The following is a 20,301-nucleotide window of genomic DNA, read 5'->3' on the forward strand; positions in this document are numbered from 1 at the left end:
CAGGTTGCTCAAAGCCCCGTCCAGCCTGGCCTTGAACACTGCCAGGGGTGGGGCAGCTTCTCTGGGCATCTTGTGCCAGTGCCTCACCACCCTCACAGGGAAGAATTCTCTATAGTTAATCTGAACTTCCCCTCTTTAAACCCATTACCCCTTGTCCTATCGCTACAGTCCCTGATGAAGAGTCCCTTCTCCACATTTCCTGTAGGCCCTCTTTAGCTACTGGAAGGTTGCTCTAAGGTCTCCCCTGAACCTTCTCCAGGCTGAACAGCCCCAGCTTTCTCAGCCTGGTTTAGTATGGGAGGTGTTCCAGCCCCTTATTATCCCTATGGCCCTCCTCTAGATACCTCTGATTAAACTACTGCTAAGGTGACACATCTTGCTTGTGCAAGTGTTGTTGGGTTTTTCTTTTTTTCGCCCTAAGTTGTGATTTCTTGGTTTGGTAATGATCTGTTAATGTGACTTCTTAGAATGGAGACTGAAGAGGGCTATTTTGGACTCTGGGCAGAAGATGTTGTGAGAAAGCTTCCAGTGCTGGGACACTGATTTAAATCTGTGCAGAAGGGAAAGTGATGCTGGTTACTAACCTGTCTGGTTTAGGCACAGCCATCACGTATCTGCTTAGAGGTCTCTTCCCCCAGATGGTGGGCTATTAAGAAAAAGGCTGTAATGGGATGAATTCACAGGAATTCCGCTGGTTTTTACAGAGGTAAAACTGTTGGATGGACAAGGTACTTCCACTTGCCTTTTGTCCACTATGGTTTATAAGCAATGTGTTAATTTTTATTCAATTTCTTAGGAGCTGCATTTTTGAGGAATCAAATTGTAATTGGGGCTCTTTGTTGGCAGTGGTGTTACAGAATAAATTATAAGGTACACTGCACTACTTCTTCCAGAGACAGAAGCCAAATTAAAGACTTATGGAATTTCAGCAGCACACAGGGAAACATTCATAGGTAATTTTCGTTCTCTATACACTCCTTGGATAAGAAAATGGATTCTGTCTCCTGAGCTGTCAGCCTAATGGTATTTGTGAGGTTTGTGTTTACTAGAAGTGTGCATTCACAGTGTGTCTGTTCCAGACCTACTGCTTTTTCTGGAATGGCCCTGCTCGCTCTGTACTTTGGGGAGACTCATATTTACAAATACATTTGTGCAGGTGGCAGGTGGTATGAAGGCAGAACTGTGTAACTCGAATTATGTGACCTGGACGCTGCTGAGTTGAATTACACAACAATCATCTTCTTTCTGAAGTGTGGGCCTTTAACTTATAACTAAAAAATAACCTCTTCTGGCAAAGTCAGTGTTTTATTCACACATTCTTTTTTGTATATATTTTCCCCTCATTTACTGGAATGCAGTAAAATATTTGTTATGGTAGAATCTGCTTATAGTGACGGTCAGCTGAATTTGTTCCCTTTCACTTTCTCTCAGATATGACTCCCATGTATATGATAAATAGTTCAGAATTCAGCAAGAGTGAGAGAATATCAAGTTTCTTGGGGTTTGTATTGTTAACCTATAATATGAAAACATTGCTCAAAAAATAAATTCTAAGTCTTTGAAGAGACAAAAAAACCCTGCAGTATGTCAAAAGTAGGTGAATGACTGGTCTGTATTAGACAGTGCCTCTCACAGTAAATATATGACTTGGTCAAAATTAACTTGGTTTCATTTAGCCTGGAGCCTGAGGAATTGGTTGTGAGTTGGTATCTGTCCCTTTCGCAGCAGGAAAAAAGCATGTTTTCATCTAGTTAGGAATATTTACATAGGCAGATTAAGGAATTAGTGCTTAAACTGTTAACACCTCGTCTATTAATGGAAAATCTCATAGTAAATTTCTTTGAAGTTTAGAAGGATTACTCATGGAATAACATTTATTTATTTATTTATTTATTTTATTTTTAGTGATAGTTGTTCAGTTAAATAAAGTCTCCTAAGGATAACAACATTCTCCAACCTCCAAAGATGGCAGCTGTTGAAGGTAATCCAAAATTAGTATTCAGTATGTTCGTTTTGCTATATTTCAGCTAACAGACACAATCACCTGATGTTATTACTATTTATATGAATTTGATATATGCAGAAAGGAGTGTGTGGAGTCTAAGCTATTATATTTCAGATTTAAAGAAAAAGTTCTTTTACTGGATAACTTTTTATTGCTTAGATAAAAAGTAAAACAAAAGCAGGTTAGTCAAGGAAATTACTTGGTTTTCAATAATTTGAAAATATGCTTAATATTTTAAGACACTTTCAGCTCTTTCCTGCTGTGCAATAGTGGGCATTTAGGAAGACAAAACATCCCCATATTTTGCCATTTGTAAAGAGGATATCTTTTTCTGTATCATACATTTTTGCTTCCATAAGCACATTATCATATCTGCTATGCTTGGACAAAAATGTTGTATTTTGTGGGGAGGAAAATGCTGCTTCTTATGCTTTTCTGACCTGGCTCTGAAATAGTGGCACCTGCTTGGCATACTGTGATATGTGTTAATTACTCTTTTTAAACCCTGGGGACTGGATTCTAGAACACGGTCCGTAATTCATACACATGCATATTAGGATGTAAAGAGGCAAATTCCCACCAAAGATTCACTTGTGTAACCCAAGCTTTTGGGGAGTATTTGCCTCAGGATTTTCAGATGTGAAGAATGGCTTGTCTTTGAAAAAGCATTTATCCTCTGTGTTCAAACCTTGACATTCAGCAGATTCTCTGGTTCTGCATAGGAGGGAGATCTTGAGTGCATAAAATGTAGTTTTTTGCTAACATCGCTATTTCTGCCTTCAGAAAACCTTTACTTGCTGAGGTTCATGGGGCTTCTCACATGTAAATGCTTTCTATTAAAGATCTTCTAATGTGCTCACCTTGGAATTGGCTGGAGTACCCATTTTCATTGTAGTACAGCTTTAATATGAGGGCTTATGCAATGTGCTTTTCAGTGCTTAACATTCATCTGCAGAAAAGAAAATAATTTCAAGTGTTTCTCTGGAGAGGCACTGCTTTTGGGAAATTGGATTGTAATATACTTTATTTACTAATGCAGGTGATGGTAGTGTGCATATCTCTAATACATCATATCGGAGATGACAATTTATAGCACAGCTGTGTATATATGACCTACCAATATAAGAAATATGTTGTTAAGTCTTGCTCAGTATTTTTACATGGCATATGCAATATTAGATGCTATAATGTCATTAGTGGGCCTGTCAGGCTTTCTTGTTTCTCTAGATGTATTTGGTTTGTTTTTAATTTTTATCTCAACAAATCAAATAAAATACCATTTAAAACTGGGATTAACATGTTACTGTAGTCTCTGTACTGCCTTTAACTTGCTTTTCCCTTCAGTGCTGGAGGAGGTACTGGTTTCCGTTGAAAATGAGCTGCAAGCAGTGGAGATGCAAATTCAGGAGCTTGTAGATAAACAGCAAGAACTCATCGAAAAGAAGATGAGAATAAAGAGTCTGATAAAGCAGTCCTCAGGAGACTCGGAGGCAGGTGGAAGTAAAGACACTGAAACCTCAGCCGAGGCATGGAACAAAAAAGGTTTGCAGAGACAAATTCAAATATTCTAAGATAAAAATAAACTGATTCAGTAGGGGAAAAAATGTGTTCATACAGAATTTTGTGTGGGTAATGGTATTGTCCTATTTCATTTTGTTCAGCTGGGTGACCTGCCATCTTAATTACGCAGGGTAGTGTTTGTATGTAACTCCCTGGACATTCTTAAATATTAATCTGAGTTCTTCTGGGCAGAATTATCATAAGAATGGCCTGTTATAACTACTTTTATTCTTTTATTGCTGCAAAGTCACAACTTGATTGGATTTGCTGTAAGAATCCCAGCATAAATTTGGATATACTGCCATACTTGTATTCCCTGTTTATCTTCTAAAAATAATTACTCTGGATCTTTTCAGGATTTTATAATAACAGTTTTGCTTTATCAAAGTTGCTTCTTGCTGTCTTTGTGTTTCTTGCTTGAGTGGGTAGGACATTGGTTGTGTTTGCCATGGGTCATGTAGTTTCATTGTGTTACCAAATTAATGCAAATTAGATGGATGCTGACTGCCAAAAGTAATGTAGAATACATTAGTGTGGTAGAGTTAGTCCAAGTGGCAAGTGCCTCATGGTGGTGTGAGGGCTCCTGTTCTTTTGGAAGTGGTGTCTTTCAAGTTAAACATTAACTGAACTCCTGGATAGTTGGTGGCTCTTGACCATGTTATGCCTAACCAAATTAAATTCAGTTCCTTTTACTATTTTTCCCTCTCTTCTATTTCACTTGCAATTTGGAAACACATTGTTAGCTTCTGCCTCTATCTATTGTGTGTATTCTTTTTTCTTTTTTAAAAATTAAATTAATTTTCTAGTCTAATCCATATTTGTCTGTGCTTGAGAAAAGTGTTCTGCATATGTAAGAATACTGACACTTTATAATTGCAGAATAATGCTATTGAACATATAAATTTGTTTTGGATAGCTTTGTGCCTAAATCTCTCCTCCTATGCTTTGAAAACTAACATCTTTGCAATCGGATGCTGTGTACATGTTGAATAAGAGCTGTTGCTAAATTTGGTCCCAGCATAAGGCTGAGTGAAGTCAGTGGGAGGCTTTTCTTGGTTCCAGAGAGCTTTGGATCTCAACTGTGCTCTTTGGAACCTCAAGTCCCAGAGTTAATGCTTGCGCTGCACATGGTGTAGCCTGGAGTTTCCACAGTTGTTCTGCATTTTAATTTTAATAATATGAAAATAGTTAATACTGTTCTTGATGCATCATTTAAGTTTTTACAGTATTACCTCTTAAATGAAGGAGTCTTTAATGAAGAAAAAGAATGTTGGGGTCATTATTTTGGGGATGATTAAATTTCTCCTTTCCCCCTTTTAAAATAAATGCAAAAATGGTAGCCCTGTTTTCATCACACTATTTGTATTCACTGCATATGTATAAGGGACACCTTCAGGCAACTGTTGCAGATCTCAGTCTCTGGTTTTATTTATTTTCAGGGTGGGCTTCTGATTTCCATTTAGTTGTGGACTAAGCAGTTAACTTGATCATTAGCACTTTGAAGTGCTTCATCTGCTTGTGGGTGTTTCACACTAGTTCACACTTACGTGCAATGAGAACATTTAGTCTGGAGGTGGATTGTATTTACATTTTATAGGGTTTTCAAAGGTCCACCTTAGAAACTGGTTTATACAGACTCGGGTTATGTGTGGCTTTTTGTGTACCATTATTGAATCTCTGAACACTTTTCCAGATCTCAAATTGTGTTGCTTCCAGATTTAGTTATTGTATATGTAAATTGTCCTTCCTTCTTGTATTTTAACTTGTTATGAAACGTGTTTTGCTTTCTTTTTTTTCCCTTAACAGATTTTCCATGGTATGAGAAGCTAAACACAGCATTGCAGGGCAAATTTAAACTCCAGAAGTTTAGGTCCTTGCAACTTGAAACAGTAAACGCTTCAATGGCAGGAAAGGATATATTTCTTGTCATGCCTACAGGTGGTGGAAAGAGCCTTTGTTATCAGTTACCAGCTGTCTGTTCTGAAGGTATGTAAGGGAAGAAAAGATCGTATGTAGACAACTGTATTTATTTTCTCCTTTTTGTAGTTCTTTGGAGAATGAACATTATATTGGTGTGTAGTATCACTGTATGAGAAAAAACAGCAAAGATTGACTAGAAACACTTGTTTTTCTCTCTCAGTTCATTTTTTCTGAATGAGCAATAGTAGCTTTAAAATAATGTGCCTTTTATGTATGGTTTAGATTTAAGTAATTTATCTATGTTCCTCTAAACACTGAAAAAACTTTTTAAACATTTGTTACTTTTCCTTTCTTTCTCTTTTGATCAATGTACTGACTGTAAGTTATCAAAGTATGAATATCTGTTATTTGTCTTTTCCATTCTAAAGTTTTAGCTTCAGATTATTTAGAAGAGCCTTTGTATATTCATTTTAAAAAATAAGTATCCAGTTTTGGACTTTAAAATTATTTTTTTTTTAATAACCCATCCAGTTGCATGGAATTTTACTTATTTACAAATACATAATTTATCAACACCTAGCATTGCTTAGTTATACAGTAAATTAGCACCTCATGACACAGATGTGAATTCAACTTTGTTTTGTATATTAGTTCTTTCTCTGTTTATTGCAGCTCAGATGTCTGTGGTCTAGATTCTAAGAGAAGGTGCATGTCATGGCCACCTGATAAGAAGTATCCCCATGTGGCCTAGCAGTCACTTATCAGCTATATAGGAATGGAATGTGCTACTGGGTGTATGAAGCTTAGGCTCACGTTTGGCAGTTCCTTCAGAACAGGGCTGATGCATTAGTAAAACGTGTTACAGGAGATATTTGTGACATCTCAACTGTTCAGTTTACACAATGACTGATTCTTACAGGTTTCACACTTGTGATATGTCCTTTGATATCACTTATGGAAGATCAGCTCATGGTTTTGGAACAGCTTGGTATTTCTGCAACTTTATTAAATGCCTCAAGCAGTAAGGTATGTTTAACTGCCACATCTTCGTGGGTTTTGTGGTGTATGTGCTGGCATTGTGCCTCTGTGCATGTTGTTTATGACTACTGAATGAATGGCACGATTTCATCAAGTATTGCCATTCTATCAACTGTGCTAAGATTCTTAAGAGGTTATTAACAATTCATAAGGGGTGGTAAACTGTTACCTAGTATTTACCACTACTATAAGTCTTTGTAGAAGATCACTATATATAAAATATTAATTTTAACACTTGGAAAATCTATCACAGAACTTTGAAAAAGCAGACCATTGAATATTTGTCTTTCCTTCATCATGTGGTATCAGTATTTTTCCAATAAACTATAATGTACCAAACACACCTGTGGTAATACAAGTGTAAAATAATTTCTTGTACACGACTGTAGTATTTATTACTGAGTTTTTAACATATTCTACCTTAAAGCAGGCTCCAAGTTTGGCACATTGCATCAAGCCACTAAACTATCAAAGTCAGCGTCATGTAGAAGTTAATGACCATGGCCTTCTGCTAGTCAGGAAAATTTGTAAAAAGTAACTGACTTACTTTAAAAAGTAATTGACTAATAGCAGACTGGGAAATAAGTTGCTTCCTGGTCTCTGGATCAAACAGCTTCCTATCCTAAAGTATGATAATTATATTTAAAAGCCTGCACTGTTCAATATGTTACTAATGGACAAAAAGGTCACCTACTCCAGTCTTTTAAGTCTAGAAACAGTAAAAATCTACAACATGCACCAGCTAAAGGGACTTTACATCCTCTAAATAGCCCCATGAAATCTATTTATTCCATTAAAGGTGTTGGTTTAATGTGTTCTTGTTATTAAAACAAGAACAGAAGACACTTATTCACATTATCTGTATCACAGCACATAGGTGGCGAATTGTCCTAGTTTCTTAGCCCCTGATTTCTCCTTTTGTTTCTAACAGGAACATGTGAAGTGGGTTCATACCGAAATGCTAAACAGAAATTCCCAACTGAAGCTCATTTATGTGACCCCGGAGAAGATTGCGAAAAGCAAAATGTTCATGTCAAAGCTAGAGAAGGCTTATCAAGCAGGGTGCCTTGCTCGCATTGCTGTAGATGAGGTCCACTGCTGTAGTCAATGGGGCCACGACTTCAGGCCTGGTATGCTCATTAGAAATCCAGTTTCTAGTTTGCAGTTTCAGGCATCAATACTGAATGAGGCCTGAAATAAAGCCACAGGTGCTTTCTTCATGTGTGAAGCAAATACTTAGTGTAATGCTAGCACCTGGGTTAGCTCAAGAACTTTAATGCACAAATGACTGTGTCCCTATCCAGGAGTTAAGTTCATGCAAATGGAGGGTGGTGCCAATGTAGATTTTTCTGTCAGTATTCTGAAAAACTCCTAATTCAGTTTATTTTAATTGGAGCTTAATAAAATGAAAGTTTTTGGCTGCCATCTTTAATATGGGCAATACAATCAGCTTTAATGCTACATGTAAAATAATTTATTCTGTACACCGCTTTGTAATACTGTGGGTGACAAGAGCTAGAGCATTCTGTAAATTCATGAGCTATGCTTTGATCACTTCTAAATGCCCTTGACTTGCAAGGGAAAAAAAGAAGTGCACTTCAGTATGTTTCCTGTCTTGCCTGTTGTAGAAGACTTACTTACTGGTTATTCTTCCTTTGCCTTTGAAAGAAAACCTGATTTGAATCAATAGTGATGTAAAGTCAACCTTTGCAGGTTTGTTAAAAAGTGATGTCTGAGCAAAGAGCCATGCTAGTAAACAGGCAATGTGGAATTTGTATCACTGGCTGCATTTCTCTTCTAAGGCAGCAAGTGATTGTCAGCACTGAGCCTTTAGAATCTTTCCTTAGTACATTCTGGTCTGTGTATCCAAATTCCATATTGACTGTTTACTAGCAGAGCTGTGTTTACTGAAAAGCTGTTTGTAAAAACAGACCTGCAAAATAACCTGAATGTTTGTTAATGCCATGACACTTAATTTTTTCTAACTTTTTAAGGACTCATATTTCAATATGCTTTGCCTTTTGAATTGGGGCAGCTTCTGTAAAACTCAATTAGAAGATAAAGCATCTGTTTTGATAAGTGCAGCCTTCTTATTACTTCATTTGGGTGTATAAATTGATTCTGTAGTAAACTGATCAATAATAACATTTATTGCAGTATTACCCCATTGAATACTATCTACCTGAATTACATTAATATCTTTTTTAAGTTTGACTCTGTGGTATGTGAAATTCTTTTTCTTTTTCTGTTTTCTTGCTTAGACTACAAGTCTCTTGGTATCTTGAAAAGACAGTTTCCAAATACTCCCTTGATTGGATTGACAGCAACTGCTACAAATCATGTTTTAAAAGATGCTCAGAAAATTTTGCATGTTCAAAAGTGCATTACCTTTACTGCTTCTTTCAACCGGCCCAATCTTTACTATGAGGTATGTCTTAATTTTCAATTATACATTTTAATAATAAATCGGTTTTCAACTGAGCGATGGTGTCCTTTCATCTCGTCATCTTGCTGAACTTGCTGTCATCTGCAGAGGACCTTGGGCTGCTTTGTCTCTATGGGCAAAGCTTAGCAGATAGAACTGTGTACGGGGGAGAGGTAGGTAACAGACTTAGACTACTGCAGCCTGTTGGAAAATATGTCATATGATTGCAAAACGTTGTGATTCATTGTGTTTTCAGTTTGGCCCCAGGTTCTTTTATTGCTCTTCATGGGAAAACTTGTGGTTTTGGTTTTATTTTTTTCTGTGGACTTTTGAGATGTAATCTGACTGTGCACAAAAAGGATATAATAATTTTGGTTAAATGCAGAACAGTTGTTTTTATTGTGCTGGAAGAAGTAGAATAAATATGATTGTTTGGCAGACTGTGTACCCACTTGAAGAACTCCAATGTGTGTATGTTGTATTTTTGAGGTTCGGCATAAGCCTTCAAATAATGAAGATTTCATTGAGGACATTGTTAAGATGATTAATGGAAGATACAAAGGACTTTCAGGTAAAAAGTGTTGGTTTTGTTTTTTTTTTTAAAAAGGTATATTATTTTTTTATAATCTTCAGTGTTACAGGAATGTTTTTGAGTAATCCTGAAACTTGTAGATAAACTTTAGTTTCACCATACCTTAAAAATCCAGCATTAGAAGAAATGAAATTTAGTAAGATCTGTACCTCGAATGATTACTCATCTCATTCATTAGTGTTTAAATGTCTTTACATTTTGCTTATATATTCTGAAGTATTGAAATATAATGTTGATGTATATAGAGCAACGTTTGCATAATAATAGCAATTTTTAAGTTTGTAAAAACAAGGCTCAGAAAAGGTTACGTATATGTTCTTAAATCATAAGTTATGTTATTTAGTATCTGTGTGTCAGGATACTTACTTATCTTTAGCACTTCTTTTTCACATTTGATCGCAAGATTCATGTATTATCCAGTGCCCAGAATGGGTGTGTGGTGGGGAGAATTGCATTGATTGATGAAAGCAGAACTGTAAAAGTTGGACTTTATGTAATCAATGAATTATGTAGTGCAAATAAAAGAGGAGAGCCATATTACAAAGGCACCAGAACCCAGTTTTCCAGGGCAGCAGTCTGTCCCTGCTGTCGAGCTCTTGTGTCTGTGATGAGCAACTCCCTGAGGACAAACTGTGCTAAAATGATCACAAATCATGTGGCTTTGTGTGTAATCCTTGACTTAGCCCAGGCTGACTAATGACAAAAAATGGATATATCTGAAACCTCAGGTGAGACATCATAATGAACAGCACCTCTTTACATAAGCATTATTAACCATTGTCCTCCTTGAACATAGAATACTTCTATAATTATGTGGATTGCTATCCATATTTTCTCTTTAGCCTACAAGTCAAAGCCAATAATTGAAGTTTCTTTCATGGCTACCATACTGGAGACTGAATAGACACAAAGATTGTTTGCTGGGTTTTATTTATTTATTTGTAAGTTAATAAAACTTTCCAAGTTGTTTTTAAGTATTGGGAATTGTTTGTTGTGAGTTTTTTGAGACATTACAATAAGGCATCTCTCACTTTTGTGCAGGAATTGTTTACTGTTTTTCTCAGAAGGATTCTGAGCAAGTTACTATGAGTTTGCAGAAACTGGGAATCAAGGCAGGGACTTACCATGCAAACATGGATGCTAAATGTAAGAGCAAAGTTCATAAAGGATGGGCAGCAAATCAGATCCAGGTTAAGTAGATATTTCTCATAGACTTACGTTTTATTTAAACAAATTGTGGTTTGATACCTTGATGGTTTCTTAATCTTTTTTCAGGTTGTAGTAGCAACTGTTGCTTTTGGCATGGGAATTGATAAACCTGATGTGAGGTTTGTAATTCATCATTCTATGAGCAAATCCATGGAGAACTACTACCAAGAAAGTGGACGTGCAGGTATTGTAGGAAATGGCTTTTGCAAAGCTGCCATTTCCATTCATTAAACCAAAAAAAAATTGCACTTTGATTTTAGTCATTTGTGTGAAGTGTCTTGTCTTTGAGACAGGTTCCAGAGTGTGTAATGCCACTCTGCTTCTGTGAAGAGGCTTTGAAGCAAACTACCCAGCCGTTTACTCAGCATTTGTTTTAATTACTTAATTTCTGTGGCATCTGTGGCTTACCAGAGTAATTTCATAACGTGACATTGACTGATCAGATGTGTTATAGAAAGGATTTTTTTTTTTTCTTTGCATAGCAGCGGGGCTATGTGATCTGCTCAGATTGATTCTAGATATCTAATTGCTGTATGAATTTCAGTAGCCACAGAAACACAAGTAGGATGGGGAGTCTGGAGCAGGGAATTTTAAGGACTGATCAGTGTATAGCAGCACTAAATAGCTTTTGTGGCTAAAAAAAGTTTTGGGGTATTTTGGTTTTTTTTTCAACCTTGTGCATTATTTTTCAAAGACAGATTAAATCTATGTGGAGGAAAGCTTTTTAAGAATCTTGAGGGGCAGCTGGTAGAAATTCTAACTATGGCTCTGTGATAGAAACTGGCCTTAACACTGGCCTAAGAAGTACAGCAGTCATCAAAGTCTGTGGGAGTTTGCATCTGCTTATGCTATAGACTGGTTACCTCTAGGTAGTGCTAGAGGTGATGGGAAGTGTAAGCAATGAAGTGGTGAGAAAAGGGCCATATAGGTGCTGCACCTGTTGTTTCACAATGTTTATCAATTTGGGATTAAAGCAAGCTTTTGTGTTTCTTATTCATTACTATTTAAATGAGATTCTTTTGGGAGGGATTAATTAAGCACTGCTACTCATTTGCATGAATGTACTACTTAGCTTATGAAACCTTCCTTTTTCCCTTTGACTGCTTATCCATGTGAAGTAGTTCTCTTAAATGTGAAACCTTTTTAGAAGTTTAGGGGTTTTTAGGCCTTTTCTGCTCTCTGGATCTTGTAAACAGTGGGTTGGCACCCATCAGCACATCACTGGGAGGGGTGGGCAGCAGGAAGGAAGAGATGATCTAAATTCAGGTATAGGAGGCACAGTTGGTTTTAAATGGAATATCAACAACCTAATTGTTTCTTCATTTATTACCATTAATACCTAATAAGGTATTTGAAGCTCACACTGTGTTTTAAATAAGTAAGAATTAGGCTTCAAGATGTATTTGGCTAGGATTTTCCAAGAGGTGTTAGGGTGAGAAAATAGTGATTTCCCTGACTTTCTGTATGATGCTAATATTTTATTTTGGTTGTTAAAAAGTCAAAATCTCCATTGTGATGTATTTTCAATTTGCTTGAATCTGTGTTTGTAGAAGACTGTTCTATTTTATTTCTAGTCTGTATCATGCTATGTTCTGTTGCCTAGTGTGTTATGCTTGATACTCCATTACAGTCATGTCCTCTCTACATAGGGGCTGCAGAAACCCATGCAGGTAAGAGTGGTATTTGTACCAAAAAAAAGCTGTACTTTAAATAAACATCTTCTAATTTTATATTTTTGTGGTTGTTATTCTTTTTAATGCATTGCAGGTAGAGATGACCAAAAAGCTGACTGCATTTTATATTATGGTTTTGGAGATATATTCAGAATCAGCTCAATGGTAGTGATGGAAAATGTAGGGCAAGAGAAGCTGTATAATATGGTGTCCTACTGCCAGAATCTGAAGAAGTAAGTTACTGTGGTGGTTTGGTTGCTTAGTTTGTAAATAGACCAGTTAGTGAGGTTTTATAGAGGGCATTTGAAAACAAAAAAGCCATTTAAAACACCCAAACAAAACAGTAAAAGCCAACAATAAATCAAAGAAACTCTTCCCTCCCTCCCCTCTCAGAACAGAGAGGGGGAGGGTTTTTTTTGCCTATTGTACCAGAGTCTTGAGTTTGGAGTTTGTGGTTTAGCTGCTCAATACATGTACTGTTGCACATAACTGACTGTTGATGTGTTGGTTGCCAGCTTCAGATAAAATTCTGGAAGAAGTTATGTTGAGGTGAAATGTCTATTGACAAACACTGTTTTAATTTCAAATCCCATTCAGAGTGAAAACTGGAATGCTTTGGGTTTTACTCTCAAGGTACCAGTATTCAGTGGCCATACAGGAATCACATGTGCTTCATCTGCTGCACTGTGCTACTTGGAATACTTAATGGAAAAACACTTGTATCTATGTTGTGGGTAACTTGTGCATTCAGTGTAGCCTTTGTTGGCTTCAGGCTAAGAATTAGTCCATATTCTTGTGATTTTTTTCATTCTATAGAAATTGCAGACCTTTCTGCTTTAACCAGTCTGTTCCTACAGTGGTGCGCACTATTATTAAAAGCTGCTGGTTATTCCTCTTAGCACAGCAGACAGGGGATACTGTGTAGCAGTATTTGTTTTCTGATTTTTCATGAGACAGTCCCTCATGCTTGTTTTAAGACATGAGATGACCCAAGGGACCTTCTTTTTGCCAGGTGATTTATGGCACAGGTGTATTTATGGCATATGATTTATAACACAGGTGTATACACTTATGTTCTATAGTCATTTGCTCTCTGCTCTTTCAGATGTCGCCGAGTCCTCATAGCCCATCATTTTGATGAAGTATGGGATTCTGCAAACTGCAACAAAATGTGTGATAACTGCTGTAGGGAGAGCCGTAAGTAAATTGTTTTTATAACCAGGGATGGTGACCATGGAGAAGGTTGGCTTAAAGAAATACCTACATTAGAGAAAGTGTGAGCAACTTCTGTGAAGTGTGCTCATAATACTGCCTGTTTCCATTGTGCAAATTTTGTTCTGAACATCAGGTTTTGGTGACTTAATATTGCTGAGTTCAGGGTGTTTAGTAGGATCATTTCTGCTTCTTGCTTGAGGCCAGACACTTTGGTATCTTGCAGGCTCAGCCAGTCACCTGTTCCCAGAAGCGAAGCTGGGGCAAGGGGGAGTTTGGCTCACCTGTTTTAAAACGATTTCGGCATGTGTCGGGGTTTGTTTCAGGATTTGTTTGGGTGTTAAAGATTTATTTTGAGAGGGAGCCTCTTGCTCTCAGCATGTGGAACTGTTCACACTTAGGCTGTGAGAATGCACAGTTTGCACGTGTCCTCTTACAGCTTGCCTGGTAAAACCTCTGAGCATTTCAGTGCTGCATGCTCATGGGACATACCTGTGCAGAACAGCTGAGCACTCTAATTCAAGATTTGGCTGTGTGTTAGCCTTAACTGCTCACTGTCTGTCTGGTGTGCACTCTTCCTTTGAAAGAAAGTTGGGATCATAAGAGGGAAGGCATATGGGCTAGACATAGAGGGAACTGGGAAGATGAACAGAAACAAGATCTGCTGCATGGTAAAGGAGGGTGGTTTCAAGCAGAATGTGGTTCTGGGACATAAGCTCTTTTGCTGCTTTGACCACAACTGTCCTGGGCAGTGTTGGGTAGCTAGCTTAAACTACACTTTCATGGGTGATCACTGCCTGCTTTAACTGTCATTTTTTGGTACTCATCCAGAAAGCCGTAAGTTTCTGAAGATGCATAAAGTATCTCTTGCTGGACTTCCTAAGTGTGAGCTGTGATTTAGACATAGGAATCCCCATCTAAATCTAGAAAACTCTGGAAGGAGTGCTGGGAAGAAGTTGATCTTGAGCATCTGTAACTGAATACACAAAACCACCTTAAATTTCTTTGAGGACCAGGTGAATTCTTGTAATATGTAAAAAATACCATCTCCTCATACCACATACCTGTTGTGAAGCGTTCGGATAATCTAGAGATCAATGCTTCAGCAGCTGAGGAACACCTCTATATTCAAAGCTGTTCTCATAACTAGACTTTATTTCCCTGTACGCTTTTTGGAGGGGCAAGGTAAACAAAGATGTTGAGCTTCTTTTTTCTTTATACAGTTAACTATACATCTGTATAATAAACCTGTTTTGCAAATTCATGTAAGTAACAATGTCTTGTTCGAGTTGGAAATAGGGCTTAGTTAAACTTTATACTGGGATCAGAGGTTGAGAAGAGTATGGAACTGGCTTGTACCCAAGACTCACAGGAACCATGTGACGAAATATAGTTGAAATATGTCCTGTTAACTGCTAGTTTTACCCCCAGGGTCTCTTGATATCTAAGTGAGGTCTGAGGAAACCTAGCAGTTGTACTGGGTGTTCAGTACTTAATTCTTAGTATTGGATGAGGCAGTTGGGTAATTCTGTGCCATAATCTGATCATGAAGTAGAAGCATGATCATTATGTACTACATGGATGTGTTGGAGCTCAGAATAATTATTCATGATGAAGCTTATTTGTACAAAATTAGTACATTTTTGGTCTTATTTTGTCCATAACTGTCTTGAGAGAAGAAATGTCTCACTTACAGTCTTCAGTTCCTTTTTACTCTCTAATATTTCATAATAAATACTATGGGTGAAGAAAAGGAATCCAGCTGCAGAGTAACATAGAAGCTACCTTAGAAATTTTACAGTTTGTAAATGCTTCTTTGAAATAATTTGTGTGGTTTGTAATGGTAAATACATATAAAAACATTTGCAGGACTGGAGTTTTAATAATGAAGTAGAAACATAAATACAAGTTTGAGTACAAACAAATCCTAATTTGACAGAGGGACAGTTATAGCTTTTATTTGTTAAGTTATAGTTTGAAAACAAAACCAAAAAAATTACTATTATATGGCACAATGATATGTATTTATAGATATACGTACATATCTATGAATATATAAAAGGGCATATATATGTATACACCTAGTGTATATATGGATACTATCTAAATAACTCTAAATAATTTGCTATTTAAATATTACTTTTATCTGTAGCATGTGAGAAAATGGATATAACAGGATACTGCAGGGATCTAATCAAGATACTTGAGCAGGCTGAACACATGAGTGAGAAGCTAACCCCATTGAAATTAATCGATGCGTGGTCCGGGAAAGGTGTAGCAAAACTGAGGGTGCCTGAAGTTCCTCCACCCAAGCACCCTCGAGAGGAGCTGGAGAGAATTATTGCCCATTTACTGCTGCATCAGTATCTGAAGTATGTAAGATGACTACTTCCTTTTTTATTTTTTTTTAATCTCTACTAGTCATTTGTCATTACTCTGGCGTTAGGTCTACATAGTATTATTGCATATGTTCTGTAGTCTCAGTTTTAGCCGTTATTTCAGATGCATTTAATGTATTCAGAAAATCTCAAAAGATTACTGTATTTCAGCTTCAGAATGTTAAAACAGAAGTTGGAGGAGCATTTGAAATACTCCATCTCTTGCAGTTTTAAAAAACTGGGGTCTTCTGTATTCAGGTGGAACCTTTAATCTGCAGCAGGCTTCATTTTGGAGAGGTCTGCTATTTATATGGAGTGTCATTTACATTCCATGTATAAGCAGAGTAACTGGGGCTGCCCAGATAAAGTCTTAAGTTAGAACAGGCTGGCTAATGCAGGCTTATTGCATCTTTTTTTCCTCATTTTCCTCCATGTATTCCGACATATTGACATGTGCGTGTATCCCTGTGTATGTAAAGTTCCACAAACTGAATGATGTTAAGTGTTGACTAGAGTCACTCTAAATTAACTGGCTGTCCACTTGGAAAGAGAAAGAAAAGCCAAGCTGCTATTTGGAACATCCCTCAGAAGGTTTAATGCGTCCCATTTCCCCCCTGCATGGTTTAGCCTGTCTTTGTCTCCAGCCTTCCCTCATAACACTGTTTTTGTTTATGCAGGGAAGACTTCAGCTTCACAGCATTTGCGACAATATCCTACCTGAAGATAGGACCAAAGGCAGGCCTGCTGAAAAACGAGGCACATGTCATAACTATAGAAGGGATAACAAACAAGAAAAGTGTTTACAGGGTATTTATATATATATATATATTTCTATATACATATTTATATCTGTACTGACTTGCTATATAGGTATCTTTCCATTGTAATTTGATAGTTTGGTATCCGCTCAATGTATTTTTCATAGTAATGCAATCAACTGGATTTAAAACAGACCTCATAAATATCTTCTCTCTTGTGTGGGAATGCTGAAAAGAAGGAAAGCAATGCTAGAATTTGAACAGATCTGTTTATCACTTACAGGCCAAACCAACTCAATCTTCGAATTCGAAAGGAAGCAGAGAAACTGCTCGGACTGTTTCAAAGACTGTCCAAGATTCAGTGGTGAAGTCGTCACAGGAACATAAACGGCCTAACTCTGGTTCTGACTTAAAAGCAAAGAGGCTTAAGCTTCAGGCAGGTGGAGATGATCAACCAGTAGTTATTGACTGAGTTTCACAGGCTGTGTTTAGGATTTAATCATGTTTGTTTCTCCATGGACAATGCAGTGTGTAAGTTCAGTTTGTTTTAGCGATTTTATTTTTTTCCTTTTTTTTAAATAAAAAACAAAACAGGGAAACAAGTATCTTTAAACCCCTCAAATCTAGAGAAAGTCTAGTAGTCAAGGGAAAAGTGCTACATAGCAAAATCATTGGTGCATATCTTACGATAATTACTGTATAATTATGTAAATAATTACCATGTTGTCTTGTTAACTCTTTTGGAAGTGTAGTGTATAGTAACACTATAGTAGAATCACACAGGCTGGGAGGGACTTGCAGAGATCACCTAGTCCAGTGTCCTCCTCAAAGCAGGTTCAGTTGAAACAGGGTGCTCAGGGCTGTGTCCAGTGAAGTTTTGACTGTCTCTAAGGATGGATATTCCCTAACCCCTCTCAGCATCTGTTCCACCATTTGACCACTTTCATAACTACCCCACTTCCCCCCCACCCCCAAAAAAAGGGCATTTCTTAGAGCTAATCGTTAATTCCTGTATTGCAACTTGTCTGTTGCCTCTTGTCCTACCACTGTGCTCTTCTGAGAAGAGTCTGGTACCACTGCTGTTACGCTCTTCCATTAGTTGAAGCCAACAGCCAGTTCACAACAATCATACCCTTTCTTTCTCCTTGGCTTGCTTCTTCCTTAATCTGGAAAGATTAAGAACTAGCTTCCTCAGCATCCCTCTGTGCAGCCCATCCAGTCCTGTGGATTTGTGAATGGGCAACTGGCTTAAGTGATCTGTAACTCTACCTTTCTGTACTGTTAGTAGGACCCCTCAGGAACCTGGGAGGTCTGAGGGAAAACCATACCAGTGAAAACGGGGCAAAAAGTACTTCAATCTTTTCCATGTCCTGTGTCACTAGCTCCCCTGCCCCTCTGAGGAGTGGGACCATACTTTCCTTACCCTTCCTTTTGCTCCTAAGGTACTTAGAGAATCTCATTTTACTGCTTTTTGCATCCTTTGCTAGTTCCACCTTCAGCTGAGCTCTTGCATTTCTAACTCCCTGTGTACTCAGGCAATATCTCTATGTATTCTGGATATCCTGTACCTTCTACTTCCTTTCTGTGTTGGAGCTAGCTGAGTTTTCTGTTCACCCATGCTGGCATTCTGCCATGCTTGCTTGACCTTCTTCTGCACATAGGAATAAACTGTTTGTGTTCTGAGGAGGTTATGGTTTGGAAACCAAACAGCCCTCCTGAGCACCCTTGCCTTCCAGGGCAGTGTCCCCAGCATACTGACAAGCAGATCCCTGCACAAGCTGAAAAACTGCTCTTCTGAGGTCCAAGGCAATGGTTCTGTGATGTGTTCCTAACTCCTGAAACTTAAAATCCTGAATCACACAATCACTGAGCAACATCTGGGATCTGGGCACCCAGTACGAAACACCTGTCAATTTGTCCCAGTCAGGTAGGCAGTGAGGGCCTCTGTCCCGCCTGGAGGGATTCCCTGGTAACTCTGATCTTCCTTTTCTTCATTGTGTGAACACTTGGCTTGGCTTCAGCTGGCATCGATGCATCCCTTGGTGTGGAGTTAGTCATCCTCATCTTTCTCAGGGTTCTGCATCTACTCTGCAACAACAGAGCTGCAGGTGAAAAATGAGCCATTTTGTGTTGCTGGAAGCAAGACGTTTCCAGCCTTCCCTCCTGTGGGTGTCTTCAGCCATTGCTCCTGTGAGGTAATCTCTAGGTTCTTCCCTCCTTTGCTGCACAGGACTTGCTCTTTAGCTCTGTAGTGTCTCTGTGAAGACCTTGTCTCCTCCTCTTCCTCCTCCTGGCTACGCTGGTGGCTCACCTCCACCTGCTGCACCTTCACCAGGAGCTCAGCTCTGCAGTCGGAGTGAGCTCCCGCTGGTGAGGCTGCTGGTGCCAGCTCCAGGGAGAGACATCAGACATCCAGAGACACAGGCTGCTGGAGCATCCATCCTTCCTCTGGAGCTACATGGGGGGTCAGTCTCTGCTGTGCAGGGGGCTGTTGCCCTGGCCCACATGGACATCACCCATCACTGCAACTTTAAGCAGAGCAATGTGGCCCCTTTCTGCAGTACTTACACCTGCTACCGCATATTGTTGAGTTTCAACACAGCATTGTTACAAGACTGCATTACTTCTGACTTACAGAGATTTTTGTGAAATATTGTATGTTTATCCTTCTAAAATACACCTGTTGCTCTTAGAATTGGATTTCTCCAGCTTGTTACTTAAATAGAAAATTACCACTTGTGTGATTTTCAGAAGTACCTAGATTTATGTTTAGAAACAAGGTTACTTTTCTTACTCTCAGCTCTTTCCTTTGTAAAAGACAGATTTTTTGGGGGAAATACAGAAAAAAAAGAAAAAATAAGCTACTCAAGAAATACTTCTCTCTCTTCTTTGTGCCTGCCTTCCCCTGTTGCATTGGCTCATTCTAGCTACAGGTGTGTTTTCTTATAAGGTGAATCTGGTTGTCCTAAGAAATGTCATTCTGTTCTGTAAGCAATAGATTGTGACTTCATTCATGCAATTATAGAATAGTTTGGGCTGGAACAGACCATCAGAGGTCAGAGTCCAGCTCCTCTACATTGAAAGCTGCTACTTTAAGCTCTAACAGTGGGCTACATTAAACTTAAATCTTTGGGAGATTTCTGCAGTCTAGTCTCTTAACTCTGCTACCCCACTTATCCCTTTGCTTACATTCCTGTTGTTTGTGGAAGAAAACCGTATTGCTGCTTGCCTGTGGCTTAAAGTAACACATCTGCACCATTTTAAAGAGCAACCTGTCTCTTTTCCTTTCATTACCAGGTTGTGGTTCTGTCAAAAAGCTTCAGCTACAGGATTTGCATGCTTCCATTTTCAGCAGTAGAAATACATATCTGTTGCCTTCCCTTGATGAACATCAGCATTTTCAGAAACAGCTAACTGCTCACAGAGTGGGAAAGACCCACCAGCTGCTGCTGACCTCAGGCAGTGCTTGGGAACACACGAGGTTCAATGCCAGATTTGAGTTTTTGTTTTTTTTCTGAGGATCTTGGCAGC

General features: G+C 38.2%; 1 protein-coding gene across 2 annotated transcripts; it reads left to right on the forward strand.

The window, feature by feature from the left end:
* The first annotated feature begins 494 nt into the window (after window positions 1–494).
* On the forward strand, window positions 495–17,491 carry RECQL (RecQ like helicase). Of its 2 annotated transcripts, none has more exons than XM_061444603.1 (15): window positions 495–728; window positions 1,906–1,981; window positions 3,350–3,547; window positions 5,372–5,551; window positions 6,405–6,511; window positions 7,455–7,653; window positions 8,785–8,951; window positions 9,438–9,519; window positions 10,582–10,730; window positions 10,816–10,933; window positions 12,517–12,655; window positions 13,528–13,619; window positions 15,787–16,006; window positions 16,690–16,819; window positions 17,054–17,491. In XM_061444603.1, exons 2-15 carry the CDS (start codon window positions 1,966–1,968, stop codon window positions 17,240–17,242), a joined length of 1,986 nt encoding a protein of 661 aa, XP_061300587.1. In that variant the 5' UTR covers window positions 495–728; window positions 1,906–1,965; the 3' UTR covers window positions 17,243–17,491. The 2 variants fall into 2 exon arrangements, with proteins under 2 accessions (XP_061300587.1, XP_061300586.1); XM_061444602.1 differs by lacking the exon at window positions 495–728 and adding an exon at window positions 780–953.
* The last annotated feature ends 2,810 nt before the right edge of the window (window positions 17,492–20,301 follow it).

The sequence above is a fragment of the Pezoporus flaviventris genome, unplaced genomic scaffold (assembly GCF_033815535.1).
Source record: "Pezoporus flaviventris isolate CSIRO_AGI_PZ_B2104156 unplaced genomic scaffold, CSIRO_AGI_Pfla_v1 ptg000002l, whole genome shotgun sequence".
Taxonomy (NCBI): domain Eukaryota; kingdom Metazoa; phylum Chordata; class Aves; order Psittaciformes; family Psittacidae; genus Pezoporus; species Pezoporus flaviventris.

Coding starts and splice junctions, on each gene's coding strand:
- RECQL (XM_061444603.1), top strand. Junction 10,934..12,516: donor CCAAGAAAGTGGACGTGCAG/GTATTGTAGGAA, acceptor AATGCATTGCAG/GTAGAGATGACCAAAAAGCT. Junction 13,620..15,786: donor TAACTGCTGTAGGGAGAGCC/GTAAGTAAATTG, acceptor TTTTATCTGTAG/CATGTGAGAAAATGGATATA.